This window comes from Cryptomeria japonica, chromosome 4, assembly GCF_030272615.1.
Source record: "Cryptomeria japonica chromosome 4, Sugi_1.0, whole genome shotgun sequence".
Taxonomy (NCBI): Eukaryota; Viridiplantae; Streptophyta; class Pinopsida; order Cupressales; family Cupressaceae; genus Cryptomeria; species Cryptomeria japonica.
In genome coordinates, this window is record NC_081408.1 from 763,071,915 (window position 1) to 763,086,507 (window position 14,593).

A 14,593-nucleotide genomic window follows, 5' to 3' on the forward strand; every position below is an offset into this window, starting at 1 on the left:
TCAATCCTAGTGACACTCACTGTTCATCACAAAGTGTTGTTTCTATCCTAGTGGTACTCCCTGTTCATCACAAAGTACTACGCGTTTGGCACTCCCTGTTCATCACAAAGTGCTGCTCACATTTGCACTCACTGTTCATCACAAAGTGCTGCTCATATTTTAGTACTCACTGTTCATCACAAAGTACTATATCTTGGTACTCACTGTTCATCACAAAGTGCCTTGATCTATCTTATCCTAGGGCCTATGATTGAGTGAATCCTCTTGAGTAGTTTCCTAATTGGCAACGTATGTTCTATCACAGAATTGTCAATCCTAGCCCTATTTGTTATCCTAGTCTTCTCTAGAGGACCTGCTTGAGTGTATCCTCTCAGCAGCTTATCCAATCGACAACGTATGTTCATCACAGAACTGCCGATTTGACCTAGAAGACACAAATTCACATTTTTGGACACAAACGTGCTTTCATGACATAAACGCTCTTTTAGACTGCATAAACGTGCCTGGCACCAACGCAGACGCGCCTACATGTTTTTGACATTTTTTGGACCCTATTCTAAGCGTATTTATTACTCTACCTAGCATGCATTAATGACAACAATAAATGCATCAAAGTACAAGGAGGTTTTGTGGTACTTACTGGCTCTCCTGCCTCTGTTGGCCTCTGATATCAGCGAACGCGATCGAATCTGTGAACCAATGCCATCGCTGCTGACTGCTACTGCTCTATTCTCTCTCTGCACTCTGATCTCTTGGATGTGTGGATGACAATGAGGATGTTTTACCATCGTGGTCTATCTTATAGACTACCCTAGCCCTCGTTTCCCAAGTCAGTCTTCATTATCCCGTGACTCTGTCACTTTATTCGGTCAATCCATTCTAGCCTCTCTTTCTTATCGAGAGATTGTCTGCAATCTTTTCAGACATTTTCATCCAATCTCTTGAGGGTGCATATCATTCCCATCTTGGGGCAACTTTGTATCAGTTCATATTATCTTCTTTGAAACAACGCGACAAGCCGCATTGTCTCAAAGAGGGGCAAAATGTAGACACCTAAAATTGTCATGTCTAATTAAATAAATATCTTTATTTATTTAATTATTTTAAGCCTAATTCTTCTATTAATTAAATAAATCTTTATTTATTTAATTAATTCATTTATCCTCTTCTAGCCTTATTTCTCATTTAGATAAATACATTTATTTATTTAAATTATCCTTTTCCTAAATTAAATAAATATCTTATTTATTTAATTATCCCACTTCTTCTATTAATTATATAAATCTTTATTTATTTAATTAATTCATTAACCTTTTCTACCCATGACACATGTCATTCATCTCTTAATTCATACACTACCTACCCCTTTCATTATTTTATTATTTCTTTTACCTACCCTCTAATCATAGCAGACCTCCTTTTACACCTCTCAATCTTATCCCTCCATTTCTTATAGTGTCTTCTATATAAGGAGATGCTTCCTTCATTATCAACCCTAATCAATCATTCTAATCAATCTATGCATCTTAATCAATTGATTACACTCACTATGCATTCAACCCCCCCTGTTGACTACTTGACTACACTACGCTTTTGAACATAGGCGATCCTACTTGCAACCACATTCCGTTCTTTGTTGAGCTCTTGTGCACATAAAATTTGAGAGCAAATATATCAAGCAAGATCAATGGAGATAGGAAGAATGGAGATCCAAACCCTATTGGACATGTGATGGTATAATCTTTGTGATTTCATTTGATTTGCATTGTCTTAGGTAATCTTCATATGTTATGGTGGATCTTTGTTGTTGTTAGGCTAGGGTTTTGTGGTTGAATTCATTTAGCCTTTCAATATCGTTATTATTGTTATCCATTTTCACCATAAACAGATATAAGCATGGATTTCATACTTGGATTGCCTAAAACACAGAGAGGGAATGATTCTATATTTGTGGTGGTGGATAGATTCTCGAAGATGGCTCATTTCATACCTTGTAAGAAGACATTAGATGCATTACATGTAGCAGACCTATTTTTCAAGGAAGTAGTGAGATTGCATGGATTACCTAAGAGCATAGTTTCAGATAGAGATACTAAGTTTGTTGGTTATTTTTGGAGGACACTTTGAAAGAATATGAAGACAGATTTGAAGTTTAGTTCTAATTTTTCACCCACAGACTGATGGATAGACAAAAGTAGTTAACCGGAGCTTGGGAAATTTCTTAAGATGTTTAATTGGAGACAAAACCGAAAGTTGGGATTTGATTGTTGCACAAGTCGATTTTGCCTACAATAATTCAGTAAAAAGGAGTACCAGAAGGACACCTTTGAGATTGTTACCGGAGCACATCCCAGAGGTATATCAGAGTTAAGATATATTAGCAGTGAAGACCGAAGAAGCTCAGAAGCAGAAGAATTTGTAGATCACATGAAGGAGTTACATATTCAAGTTAAGCAACATTTGGAGGACATGAACAACAAATATAAGGAGAAAGCATATGAGAAGAGGAGACATAAGTAATTTGAAGTTGGTGATGAAGTGATGGTGTATCTGAGAAAATAAATATTCCCAGTTGGAACTTATAACAAGTTGCAAATGAGAAATTTTGGACCTTGCAAGATTTTTAAAAAGTCCAGTTCTGGAAATGCATATGAAGTGGAGTTACCAAATAGTCTGAGTATTTCACCTGTATTTAACATTGCAGATCTTCATCAGTATCATGAAGTAGAATTCAGTAAGGACAATATTGTAGACTTGGAGAAATAGTTTCCCTAGAAGGAACTGGATCAGATTGAAGACATTTTGGACAGTAGGATTGGTTGTAGTACCTCGAGCAGTCAGTACAAGGAGTATCTTGTGAAGTGGAAGGACATACCAGTTGAAGATTCATCTTGGATTTCTTAGGTAGAGGTAGACTACCTTGGTTTTCCTCTGACTCCAACAAAGTGAGAGACTCACTTTTTTTTCAACAACCCTGGATGTCTGATGCAGGAGCATCCCCGGTTCATGGCAATTTTGCATCAACCAAAACTATTTCCTTTATGTTTTGCTTTTTGTTTGCAGCTTCAACATTTCTTTCTATATTTCCTAGATTTGGCTCACTGGAACCTGTGGAGTTGGATTTTGATTAAAGACTTGATCATCTTCCTTATCCCCAAATCGCGGAGCATTTGGATAATTTTTTGGCAAGTGATCACTATCGGTTTTTGAGATAGTTTTCTGTTACCGGTTGCCTGGACATTATTTGCATTGGCGATCTACCGGATATTTTTTGTAGCTTGCAGAGCCCTGAGTGTTGATTCCATTGTTCCTTAGCGTGTGGTTGACCTTCCCTTTGATTCTCACTTCATCCTTTGGATTTATGAAGGTTTTTCTTTGTCGGAGGTCGACCTTGTTGGTTTTACATGTTAGGTCTCGTTCTTCGGGTTTTGATCCCTTTTGGGCCAGCCAGATCCCCTTGGATCATATAAATAATTATAATAGTGCATTAGAATGTATCTAAGGAGTTAGATAGAACATAGAAGTGAAATCTTAAGTTTAAGGTCTCAATTGTGACTTGTTTTGTATTTTTAGCACGTTTTAGCAAGCCTGTGAGCTAGTTATTGTAACCCGGTTGTTACCGATTGGTTGTAATCAGTTTTCATGATATAATTCAATCCATTCTGCATTGCCTCCATCATGTCCTTGTGTTTCCATTGTGTTTACTCTTGCTGATCGGTCTGGACTGATCTCTTTGAGGTCCCTCCCAATCAGTGACTACACCAAAAAATAAAAATGATATTATAATATAAAATAATATAGATTTTTTCTTTGATCAAGAATTTAATAGAAATAGAAATATAATAATAATAATTTGGTACTAAAATCTTTTTTGCTTTTGTAAAGAGTTTAATGAAGATATAAAAATATAATAATAAAAATATATTAAATCATAATAATTATAATCATATCTTAATAATACTTTAATATTAATTATAATATAATAATTTATTATGAGGAATAATGAACAATATGATATCTTTTGACGTACTTTACCTATATTCCTCTAAAGATAGGTATGTCGATTGGTAGATTACTTATTGTTAGATAGTTCAGATAACTGGAAGACAACTAAGAGGGGGAGGGGGGGTGAATCAGTTGTCACAGATTACCGAAAGCATTAGCAATTTAAAATTCAATACAAACTTTAATATTGGAACCCAAAAAAATAATACCGGAATAGCAATTAATCCAATTAAGCATAAAAAATAATCACAGAATAAAAGCCATTCACACAACACTAAGATTTGTACGTGGAAAACCCGGTAAAGGAAAAAACCACGGTGGGAAGTCTACCCACAGTCGAATAATACTTCTATAGTAAGTATGCGAATTACAATAAAGGGGCCTGCACTTGTAGGAAGGCCAACAACCTAGAGAAAACTACTCATCACAAAAGGAGTCTCACTAACTACATACAAATCCAGACTATAATTCAGAGAATTTTTGAACTGTGAAAGATAGCATCTCCTATGCCAGAGTATAGTTTCGGTTAAGCTCAATACTAGAGAACTAAATTCTCATACATAAAACCAATTTGATCTCCAATGATCAATCAACTCCTTTGCTTGAATGATATTATGTTATTTGCATATTACAATACTTGACCATGATCTCTTACATTAACCATGATGATCTACAATGAGATCTTACATCTATACATACAAACCCTCGACCATAAACAATCAGGTTGGCTACTAGACAATAAACCAATTACATAATTACAAACCATGTCAGCCTTAGGCCAAACAAATAATATTCAACACATAAGACATCCCAAAAATACATCAATAGGTCCTATCCACATGTTACATCAATGTCAGTCCATAACCTAGATCAACCAGGACCAAGTATATGTCCACACACTTCAATAATGATCTCCAAATGCCAAGTCATGAACATGATCACCAAAAAAATCCTGAAACTCTATCAAAAGCTGCACCAACGCCACTTAAGCAATTAATCAAAGATCTCCACCAAAAGCTTTGCCGGTGAAACCCTCACCAGAACCAGAAACCAAGCTTCTAAGTAAGCAGGATAACATCCAATCACTAGACCCAAACCAAATGACTAGATATGAATATAAGCATCATGAACAAACCAATTCTATCACTAGATTATACCTGATCCTGCTGGATAATGTCAGATCCAAGTTAACTAGAAACCACTTAACCTATCGGGACCAGAAGGGTGCCGGTAAAGAATCCAAACAAATAATGTTGACATCAATGACAAAACATCAATGCAACGCATAATCAATTCCACCAAGTGGCCAACAATCTCTCCCTTTGGCATTGATGGCAACACTAGATGTGAAAAACATCTAAGTACCAAGAAATGCCAAACAAGTCTCCCCTTGTGGAAGACAACCAACAATCTCCCATAGATAGTTCTGAATATCAAATTCTCTCCCCCTTTGACTTCCTTTCTTTAACTTTTTCAAAGCAATATCTCTCCCCCTTTGACATCAATGCCAAAAAATTGACAAAAATATCAAAGCAGAAACATAAACCTCTGAATCTCAAAGTTGACCACTCCCCCTAAGCAGTAGCATCCCACATCAGTGCCAAAATGAATAGTATCTTAGATAATGCATGTCGGACTGATGCCAAACCGCATCAATCAAGTCTCTACCGAAGGGGCAGAAACCCCTAATTTGTCTCTCAAGTACTCAAATGATTCCTTGGATAAAGGTTTACTGAAAATATCAACAATCTGCTCTTTAGTGTTCACATAAACCAGTCTAACTTCATTTGCTTCCACCTTCTCCTTCAAAAAGTTATACTTGATAGATATGTGCTTTATCTTAGAATGAAATGTCAGATTCTTTGATAATATATTGATAGCAGCAGAGTTATCACAGTGAATAACTACTGGTGCATCACAATCCAAGTATTCAAAAACTATGAATGCAAGGGATCTTTATTTCTCCAAAATGAGGGGTATTTATAGAAATTCCAAGGCCAAAGTTGAGGTGGCAGGAATCAACAGTCTGAATTCGATATGAAGATATCAAGGGATAGGATTGAGGAAGTTGGAGAAGAGGTTGGAGGGAAGGACACATGCCATCTCTGTGGTGACAAGTGCCAAGGAACCTTGCTCATGAGAGGGCAAGTGTCCAAAAGGGAAGACATGTGGCCAAAGTGCCATGTGTCTCAAGGAGGGGATATCCAACCCAGATGAGGTTAGAATAAAAGAGTTTAGGATATGCAAGATAGGATAGGGTTAGTTAAACCCAGGATTAAATAGAATGGGTTAGGTTAGGGGGTGGTTAGGCTAGGTGGTTAGAAGTTAGGAGCCATGTGTTCATATTTGAATTTAGAAATTCAAATATTAGGAAAAAGATAATCAATCTCAACAAACTTGGATTTGTTAATCTTAATTACGGGATTAGAAAAATTGATTTAAATGGGGGAGGAGGATAAATTAATTTAGATTAATTAATCAAAGGGGATATGAAATGAACTATATAAATAAATCTTTTAGATTTATTTACAAGTAGATGAATAGGGAAATTAATCAAATTAATTGTGAATTTGATTAATTGGGAAGGGGGATTAATTAAATAACTGTGTATTTAATTAATTATCTTCGGACCATTTTTAGGTGTATACACTAACAACTAGTAGTGTTTTGTTGATAGAAAATTCCTTTTAAAGTGTAGAAAGCTAGAAAATGAATTGCCTATTCATTTTTTCGTAGATATTCAATTTTCCATTTCCTTGTAGAGGAGATGATTGAGTAGCTCACACCTCATATTGGGGTGCTTGTTGTGCTTATGTAGAGCCATGTTAACAAACTAAATTTACATAGTAGGAGTAATAATATGTCCCAAAGCCCACTAGGGATCAAGTCTCGTTGAATGCAAAGGTATGCCACTCTAAAGGAACGAGGTTGAGATTGTGTCATGAGTGGATTTGGTGGGCTAGATATCCCTTAGTCCTTATCACTAAGCCAAACCAGAGCACTTATTTGTGCACGTGAAACACTTGATACTGATAGTTTGCAAAATGATTAGAAATGTTTATCCTTTCAACAAAAACCACATGCTAAAGCTAAATTTTCATCTCAAACATTTATATTATGTGGACGACCTTTTATTAAAAGAATTTGCTAAAGGATATTTTAATACAAAGGGAAAAGAGGGGTCCATAACTTATACATTAAATCATGCCTTTCTAAAGAGCCTAAATATTATCACATAATTTGTTATTTTATATATGACTTTATCTTAGAATACTTTTTATTTAAATATTGATTTTAAAAGCTACGCCTTTGAAAAAAGAAAATGGTTCTTTAATTTCTAAATGCACTAACAAATATAAAACCTTCTTGAATGTTGGATCCTTTGCAATACCTAATAAATCTATTCTAGAAGAACAATTTAACACCATACGTAGTAATGATAATCTTTTCCATAATAATAAACTCTTTTTTGTCCATGAATATACAATACAATATTAAATTATCAAATTTAAATAAATAACGTGTTCAATTCTTTTGGAAGGTGAGAATAAGATCCCAAATTCTAACCTAACTCATTTTAATTTAGGAAAAAAAAGAACTCCACTCCACAATATATGACACCCAATTTTTAACCATATATGAAAGAAGCAATAACAAAGAGAAAAGAGGGGTCCATAACTTACACATTAAATCATGTCTTTCTACAGAGCCTAAATATTATCACATAATTTGTTATTTTATATATGGCTTTATCTTAGAATACTTTTTATTTAAATACTAATTCTAAAACCTGTAACATCTAATATTTTTTGCAACAAAAAAAAAAGCTCTTTAATGTCTAATTACTCTTACAAATATAAAACCTTATTGAATGTTGGGTCCTCTACAATACCAAGTAAATCTATTCTAGAATAACATCTTTAAGGTCAAACTAATAGTCATGTTGTTCTCCATTTTGAAAACTTCTATTTCTTCTCCTTAAAAGTGAAAACTACTGTCTCTGTGCTGCAATGGAAGAGAACGACAAAAAGTTTGAAATAAAGACAACAATATGAGGTTCCAAATGAGGAAACCTCCTACACTTTAAGCCTTTAAAAGCTTGGGTAGATGAACCCTTTTGAGACTATTTTCTTGCAAAAATAGCAAAATATTTACAAAAAACCAGTGTAAATTCCTGTAAACATTTCCTTTATGACTGGTACAACTAAAACATAAATGGAAAGTTGAATTTGTCTTTTGAAAAGGATCACAAAATGCACCCAAAAACCAACAGGTAAACCAGTGCCTTATCTGGGCAACAGAGTCATCTGTACAACAGACTGCAACCTGACAAGAGAAAAGTAGTACACAAATCACAAATTCCTGATCTATTAACTCTGAATATGCTTGACATATACAAAGTCCCAATCTGCACCAGACTTCATCATCAAATCCACACCAAGAGTACTGATATCAATGACTTTGTTCAAAGTATTTTATATTTTCCTCCTTAAGAAAAAGACTCAGAACAACTTCATTAGATGCCTAATAAATCATTCAAATAAGCAATCCTTGATTACTTAAATGAAATGAACACCAGTACAATGACATAGTGACAATAAAAATTTGGATTTAAATTCTCTGGACTGAATATTTCATTCCCCTATCAAAAGGTTACAAGTACTTCATATATGACTCAGAAATTGCCAAGAAACATGTCTGCATTAAAATTTTGCCAGAGTTTAGTTACAAAATTTGTGTCCCCCTTTTCTAGGTAGTCTTGGTATCCTTTTATAGAAATCAGGATGCAACAAGCTTCAAACTACCTAGAAGAAAAATCTTACCCTAACAGTCATTTACTGCAAAAGTTACATTTTTGTGCCATTGCAGTCGAGGGAGAAACCTAACATTCTTTCTGGGATGCGTTCTTCATTAATTCACTGGGCATTCATTTGGAAAATGGACGAAAGAGTAAGTTCCTATTACCTAAAATCGGTTACAACCATCATCAGCTTCATAATGCCGGTGGATCATCTCGTGCCAGAGCATTGATGAGCTCTACCTAAGAAAACACACAGCTGCGCACCATTATGTTCTCTGTAGATCTCCCTGCAGATCTCCCTAGATACCTCTCACCAACCCTTCACTTCGAACAATATCTGATGGGATTTGCACATCTCTGCCACTATTTCTTTTATTTTTTAAATTTTTGGTGCCAACGGATCACGAAAGCCTTCCTTCTGAGCACCTTTCCTTTAGTCTCCATGTTGCGACGTTTAAAGTTAAGATGTATTTCCGTTGCGGTATAGCGACAACCATCCAATCATGGGAAACTAGTACGCCCTTTAAATTTTCTGAGTAATCCACTTAGAAATGGGCCCCACCACTTGGTCTCTAGCTGTTAAAAATTTAACCGCTACCACTAGTTGTCCATCGTAACCCTTACCTTAACTACTGGCATTAACTGCTGTCGCACTTGGCCTACAGAAAATCATCACCTTCTGACTGAGAAATAACTTCTGAGATCCCGAGGTCATTGCCCCAAAAATATTTTTTGTGGGTTACACTTGACTGCAAAATCAGATTCCTCGAATCGAGAGCTTTCCAACGACATATGACAAATCCATATTTGAGCAAAAATTAACCCTCAGGCGAATAAATCCCTCTGTAGGCCAGTCATTAATTTCTCCCTTTTCACTATAGTCTGAAACTATATTTTAACCTGACTTTCCTGTGCAGATCTCGGCCACATGTCACCTCCCGGCTCGCTCGCGAGTCCCTCTGAACTCCACCTGTTTGCCACTTGGACCACCACCGGACTTGGGCCTGCCTTGGTTCTTCTTCTACTCCTTGCCACCTGGTACATCCTGATATGTTCCGAGCCCATCTGGATGACCACCTCAACTGCCACCTCACTAGTCGCCATGTCGCAGGGGATAACTATCAGGCATCTTCATCTCGTGGTATAGCGACAATCGTAGATCTTCCCTCAACCTGCTCGATCCTTAATGCCTGGGCCGCTTCACCTTTTTCGCACGTGCTTTGTCGCCAAGTCGTAGGGGATATTTGGCGATCATCTTCCCATCGTGACATGGCGACAACTGTCAGATCATTTCGCTCGACTGTCAGATCATTTAACCTGCTCGGTCCTTACCTCGACTGATCTGCTACCCTCTGCCGCGTGTCACCACTTGTTAGCCACTGATTTGTTTTGAGATCTACCTGGGCACCACCTGTCTGTCAGGTCTGCCACACGTCAACCTCTAGTTCGCCACTGGATCCACCTGGACCGCCATGTCACCTTTGGTTCTGTCGGATATCATTCTTTTGGCCAAACTTCCTCTTCGGCAAGCCATTCATATGTCTCATCGAACTCGTAGTTTCATCGATGCCCTTATTTTATCGGCTGGACCAGTTGATATTTCTTCGACGTGCCTTTGTCGATGGAAACGAACTTTCGATGAAACCATTTAGAGGTTTATCGCGACCAAGGTTTGCTCGACATTCATTTTGATGACATGCCACTTGTTCTGCTTCATGTCACCATTAGACCTTCCACCTCATCAGCTGCGTGTCACCACGTGGCACCTCATGATTTGCTCAGAGTTTACCTCGGTGCCACCTGGCCTGCCACCTCAGTAGTCGCCAAGTCACGATAATTAACAGTCGAGCACTTTCACATGGTGGTATAGCGATGGTCGTTCGATCGACTCAAACCTGCTTGATCCTTAACCTGAACCGCTCACCCTTTTCGACACGTGCTTTGTCCCCAAGTTGCGATGATATCTGGCGAGCATCATTATGTCGCGACATAGCGACAACTGTTGGATCTTTTGCGATCACCGTTGATTTGCCTGACTTGCTCGCTGGTTATTTTGCCTTTTCGCTGTAAAATTTGGGCACTTTGAGATGTGCGCCCACCGGATCGCTGAGCGGTTCCTTATCAAAAGCCCGTAAGCTTTGAAATTAAGGATATATGCGACCTTGCATATAAATACTGAAATGATCCTCCCTGAGGCCAATGTAGGATAAATGGTCCTTCATGCCAAGGCCTTTCCATTGGATCATCAGGACCTTTCCAAACATGCTAGCCCGATGGCCGACGCCATCTTCCTACACTTTCCATCGGGTCATCGAGAAGACATCAAAACCTGACTTCCGATGGCTGATGACGACTTTATGCGCTCTGCACTTCCATCGGGTCATCGACATCACATTAAACCGCTCCACCCGATACCCGATGGCTCTACTTCGGTCCGTCCACATTTCTATTGGGTCATCGGGGTAGGTTAAAACTACTCGCCCCAATACCCGATAACTTACTTCGGTCTGTTCCACACTCCAACGACCTCATCGAGGTAAGTCCTGCCGATCGGGGTAGGTTTTGCCGATAAGACAAAAATTCAAAAAAAATGCCATAAACATGCCAGGAGGAAGTGCAGATGCAATAATATTGGAATGGGCCTCCCAAATTCATCAAAATTTCATGAGTCCCAACAAGTCCCATGACCATATCTACTTATTCCGAACACCATACACTATAATGATAATCCTTTCCACATTAATAAACTCCTTTTTGTCCATGAATATACAATACAACAATAATAATAAATCACCAAATTTAAATAAATAAACATCTTTTGAAGTCAATCTAATAGTCCCATGACCATATCTGCTTATTCTAAACACCATACATAATAATGATAATATTTTTCACAATAATAAATGAACAAATTTAAATAAACAATGTGCTCAATTGTTTTGGAAGGTGATAATAAGATCCTCAATTGTAATCTCTTATTTTAATCTAGAAAACAAAAACAAAACTGCATTCTAAAATTTTAACCATACATGAAAAAAGCAATAACAAAGGGAAAAGAGGGGTCCATATTTATACATTAAATCACGTCTTTTTAGAGAGCCTAAATATTATCACATAATTTGTTATTTTATATATGACTTTTACTAAGAATACTTTTTATTTAAATACTATTTTTAAAAGCTACACCTAATAAATTTTTTAATAAAAAAATGGTTCGTCAATATAGCAATAAACTACCAAATTTAAATGAATAATAAACATCTTTTGAGGTCAATCTAATAGTCCGGTGACCATATCTGCTTATCTCAAACACCATACATAATAATGATAATCTTTTTCACAATAATAAACCATTTTTTGTCCATAAATATACAATAATTAATTACCAAATCGAAATAAATAACGTGCTCAATTCTTTTGGGAGGTGATAATAAGATCCCCAATTGTAACCTCACTCATTTTTATTTAGAGAAAAAATAAAAATAAAATTCTCCATTCCACAATATATGGCACCCAAAATTGAACAATATATCAAAGAAAGATAATAATAATGAGGAGGCACTTGTATGGAAAGCAAAGCAACAAAATTGTCGGTCAGCAATTTGTGGGTTTCCTTTCAATCCCATTCTTTGCCGCTCAAAATACCTTTCTCTATCCCTAGTGCGCTCCAAGGCATCTTACCAACAAATTCTTTTAACAAACAAACAAAAAATTAAAAAAGAAAAAAAAAATACCAATTTCTTTCGCTTTACACCACATGAATAAATAAATTAAAAAGAAAAAAAAATATAGCAGCCGTGGAGGAGACGTTGCAATACACGACGTGGTTTCGAAGGACGGGGGCGGCCGTTACGCAGAGTCACCGCCGACTTGGCGGGGTCCTTTATCTGCCACGTAGGCAGAAACTGACATGGACGGGGACGTGACGTACGCTCACACACTTGGGGTCAGAGAAGGCGGCCATAAGGAAAGTTACAAGCACACGGTCACATGGTGCTAAGCAATTCAGGGGGCCGAGTAGGTAATCTGTACGCGGTTGGATTGCGGGATTTTCCCAAGATCTGCCGACCATGGTTGATTTTTCTCGCGGCTAAGAGCCCCATAAAGCCCATAGCCCGAGGCATCCTCAGTTCAGAGTTTTACAACACTTTGGATCCTCTGTACCCGGGTTCGATCCCCTGTCGTAGCGAAGCAGCTTCTGTGATCAAAAGATTTGAGGTTTGATCTGGGCGTACCAGAAGCTTGTTTATCTGGGTATTTGGTATTTTTGAAAGAAATTCTTCTGGGTATTGTGTTTGTGGAAGAGATCATTTGGGTGCTGCTTTCTTTTTAAGGGTTTTGTTGTTTCATCTGTTATTTTTTGGGGGATTTTAAGGCCAAGATGGCACAAAACAGAGACAAGGAGGAGACCGGGTGCCAGGTGCCGGAGGGCTTGAAGCCCTGCGTTAATAACTGTGGTTTCTTTGGCAGCCCGGCCACCATGAACCTCTGCTCTAAGTGCTACAACGAATATGTGCAGCTAAATGTTAATACAACGCCCAAGTCGCCGTTTTCTGGGGTTTCGATCCTCAGAACTGAGGTTGACGTTGTAGGGTCTCGATCCGATGATATGGTGGTTGATATTTCTGGCCCTTCTTCAAGCGTTGCTTTGGTGGCGGCGCTTCATTCTGAGGCGACACAGACGAAAAAGAACAGATGTTTTTCGTGCGGGAAGAGGGTTGGACTGACGGGGTTCAAGTGCCGTTGCGGCGATTTGTTCTGCGGGATTCACAGGTACTCTGAAAAGCATAACTGTACCTTCGATTACAAGGCCGCCGGCCGCGAGGCCATTGCTAAGGCAAACCCCATCGTTAAGGCCGACAAAGTTCAAAGGTTTTGAAAAATTGCCTTTGCTTTGTATTTGTCATTGAAACCCCATAAAACTCTCTTCGGGAATATATTAAGGGTTGTTGTTCGTCGAAGGGGTTTGCAGTGAAGCAGTAATAATTTTTTTTTTACAGATGGTATGGGGTATCTGCAAAACCTTATGTGTATTCTCTGTTTGGGATGGGGTGGGATGGAATAGTGTGGCCTTTTATCTAGGGTTTGGACGAAATGCTTATGCAGATGTAGTTTCTTGGCTCATATGAAAGATATGCTTTATGTAACGGGAGCCAATTTATGCTGGTTATGCCTATGCTTATAGTGAACAAATTTTCACTTGCTTTTCATTGGTTGGGTTTTGATGTGTTTGTGGAAACACTTTGGAACAAATCTATAGTCAATTGATTGCTTATTTCAGTATGTGTGAAGGATTGAATTTACTGGTCAACCCTTCAAAATGGCGTTGCTTATGAATGTTTTGTGGTATTGACAGAATCTTTGGTTTTTATCTGATAAAGTTTATTTGTCATCAGCCAAACAAGTAAATTCAGATTCTTATTTTAAAGCAGGGTAATTGAGATTGCAAATTTCTGTTGTTGTTGTTGAGATTTTTTATTTACATCATAATTGAATGCAATCGGATCACTGTTTATTTATTGTTTCGATGATCAATTGTTTGGTCAGATTCTAATTATATTGGTGGTGATGAATTAATATGACAAGATTTCGTCAGACCTGGGTTTTGAAATTTATATTGAATTGTAAAAATTTTTGTTGATGAGTTTATCTGACAAGATTTCATTCCAACTTGGTTTTGGAATCTATATGGAATTGTGAAAATGTATTGTTGCTTAGATTAGCACTAATTTCTTATAATATTCTGTTAATAAATTGTGTGGGCAAGATGTAATCAGAGCTGGGTTT

The 14,593-nt window shown here is 37.4% G+C and overlaps 1 protein-coding gene across 1 annotated transcript; it reads left to right on the forward strand.

Moving 5' to 3' along the window:
- Nucleotides 1-12,803: 12,803 nt before the first annotated feature.
- On the forward strand, nt 12,804-14,016 carry LOC131061621 (zinc finger A20 and AN1 domain-containing stress-associated protein 6). The gene has a single exon (XM_057995398.2). The coding sequence runs from the start codon at nt 13,188-13,190 to the stop codon at nt 13,683-13,685; it is 498 nt and encodes a 165-aa protein (XP_057851381.1). The 5' UTR covers nt 12,804-13,187; the 3' UTR covers nt 13,686-14,016.
- Nucleotides 14,017-14,593: the final 577 nt, after the last annotated feature.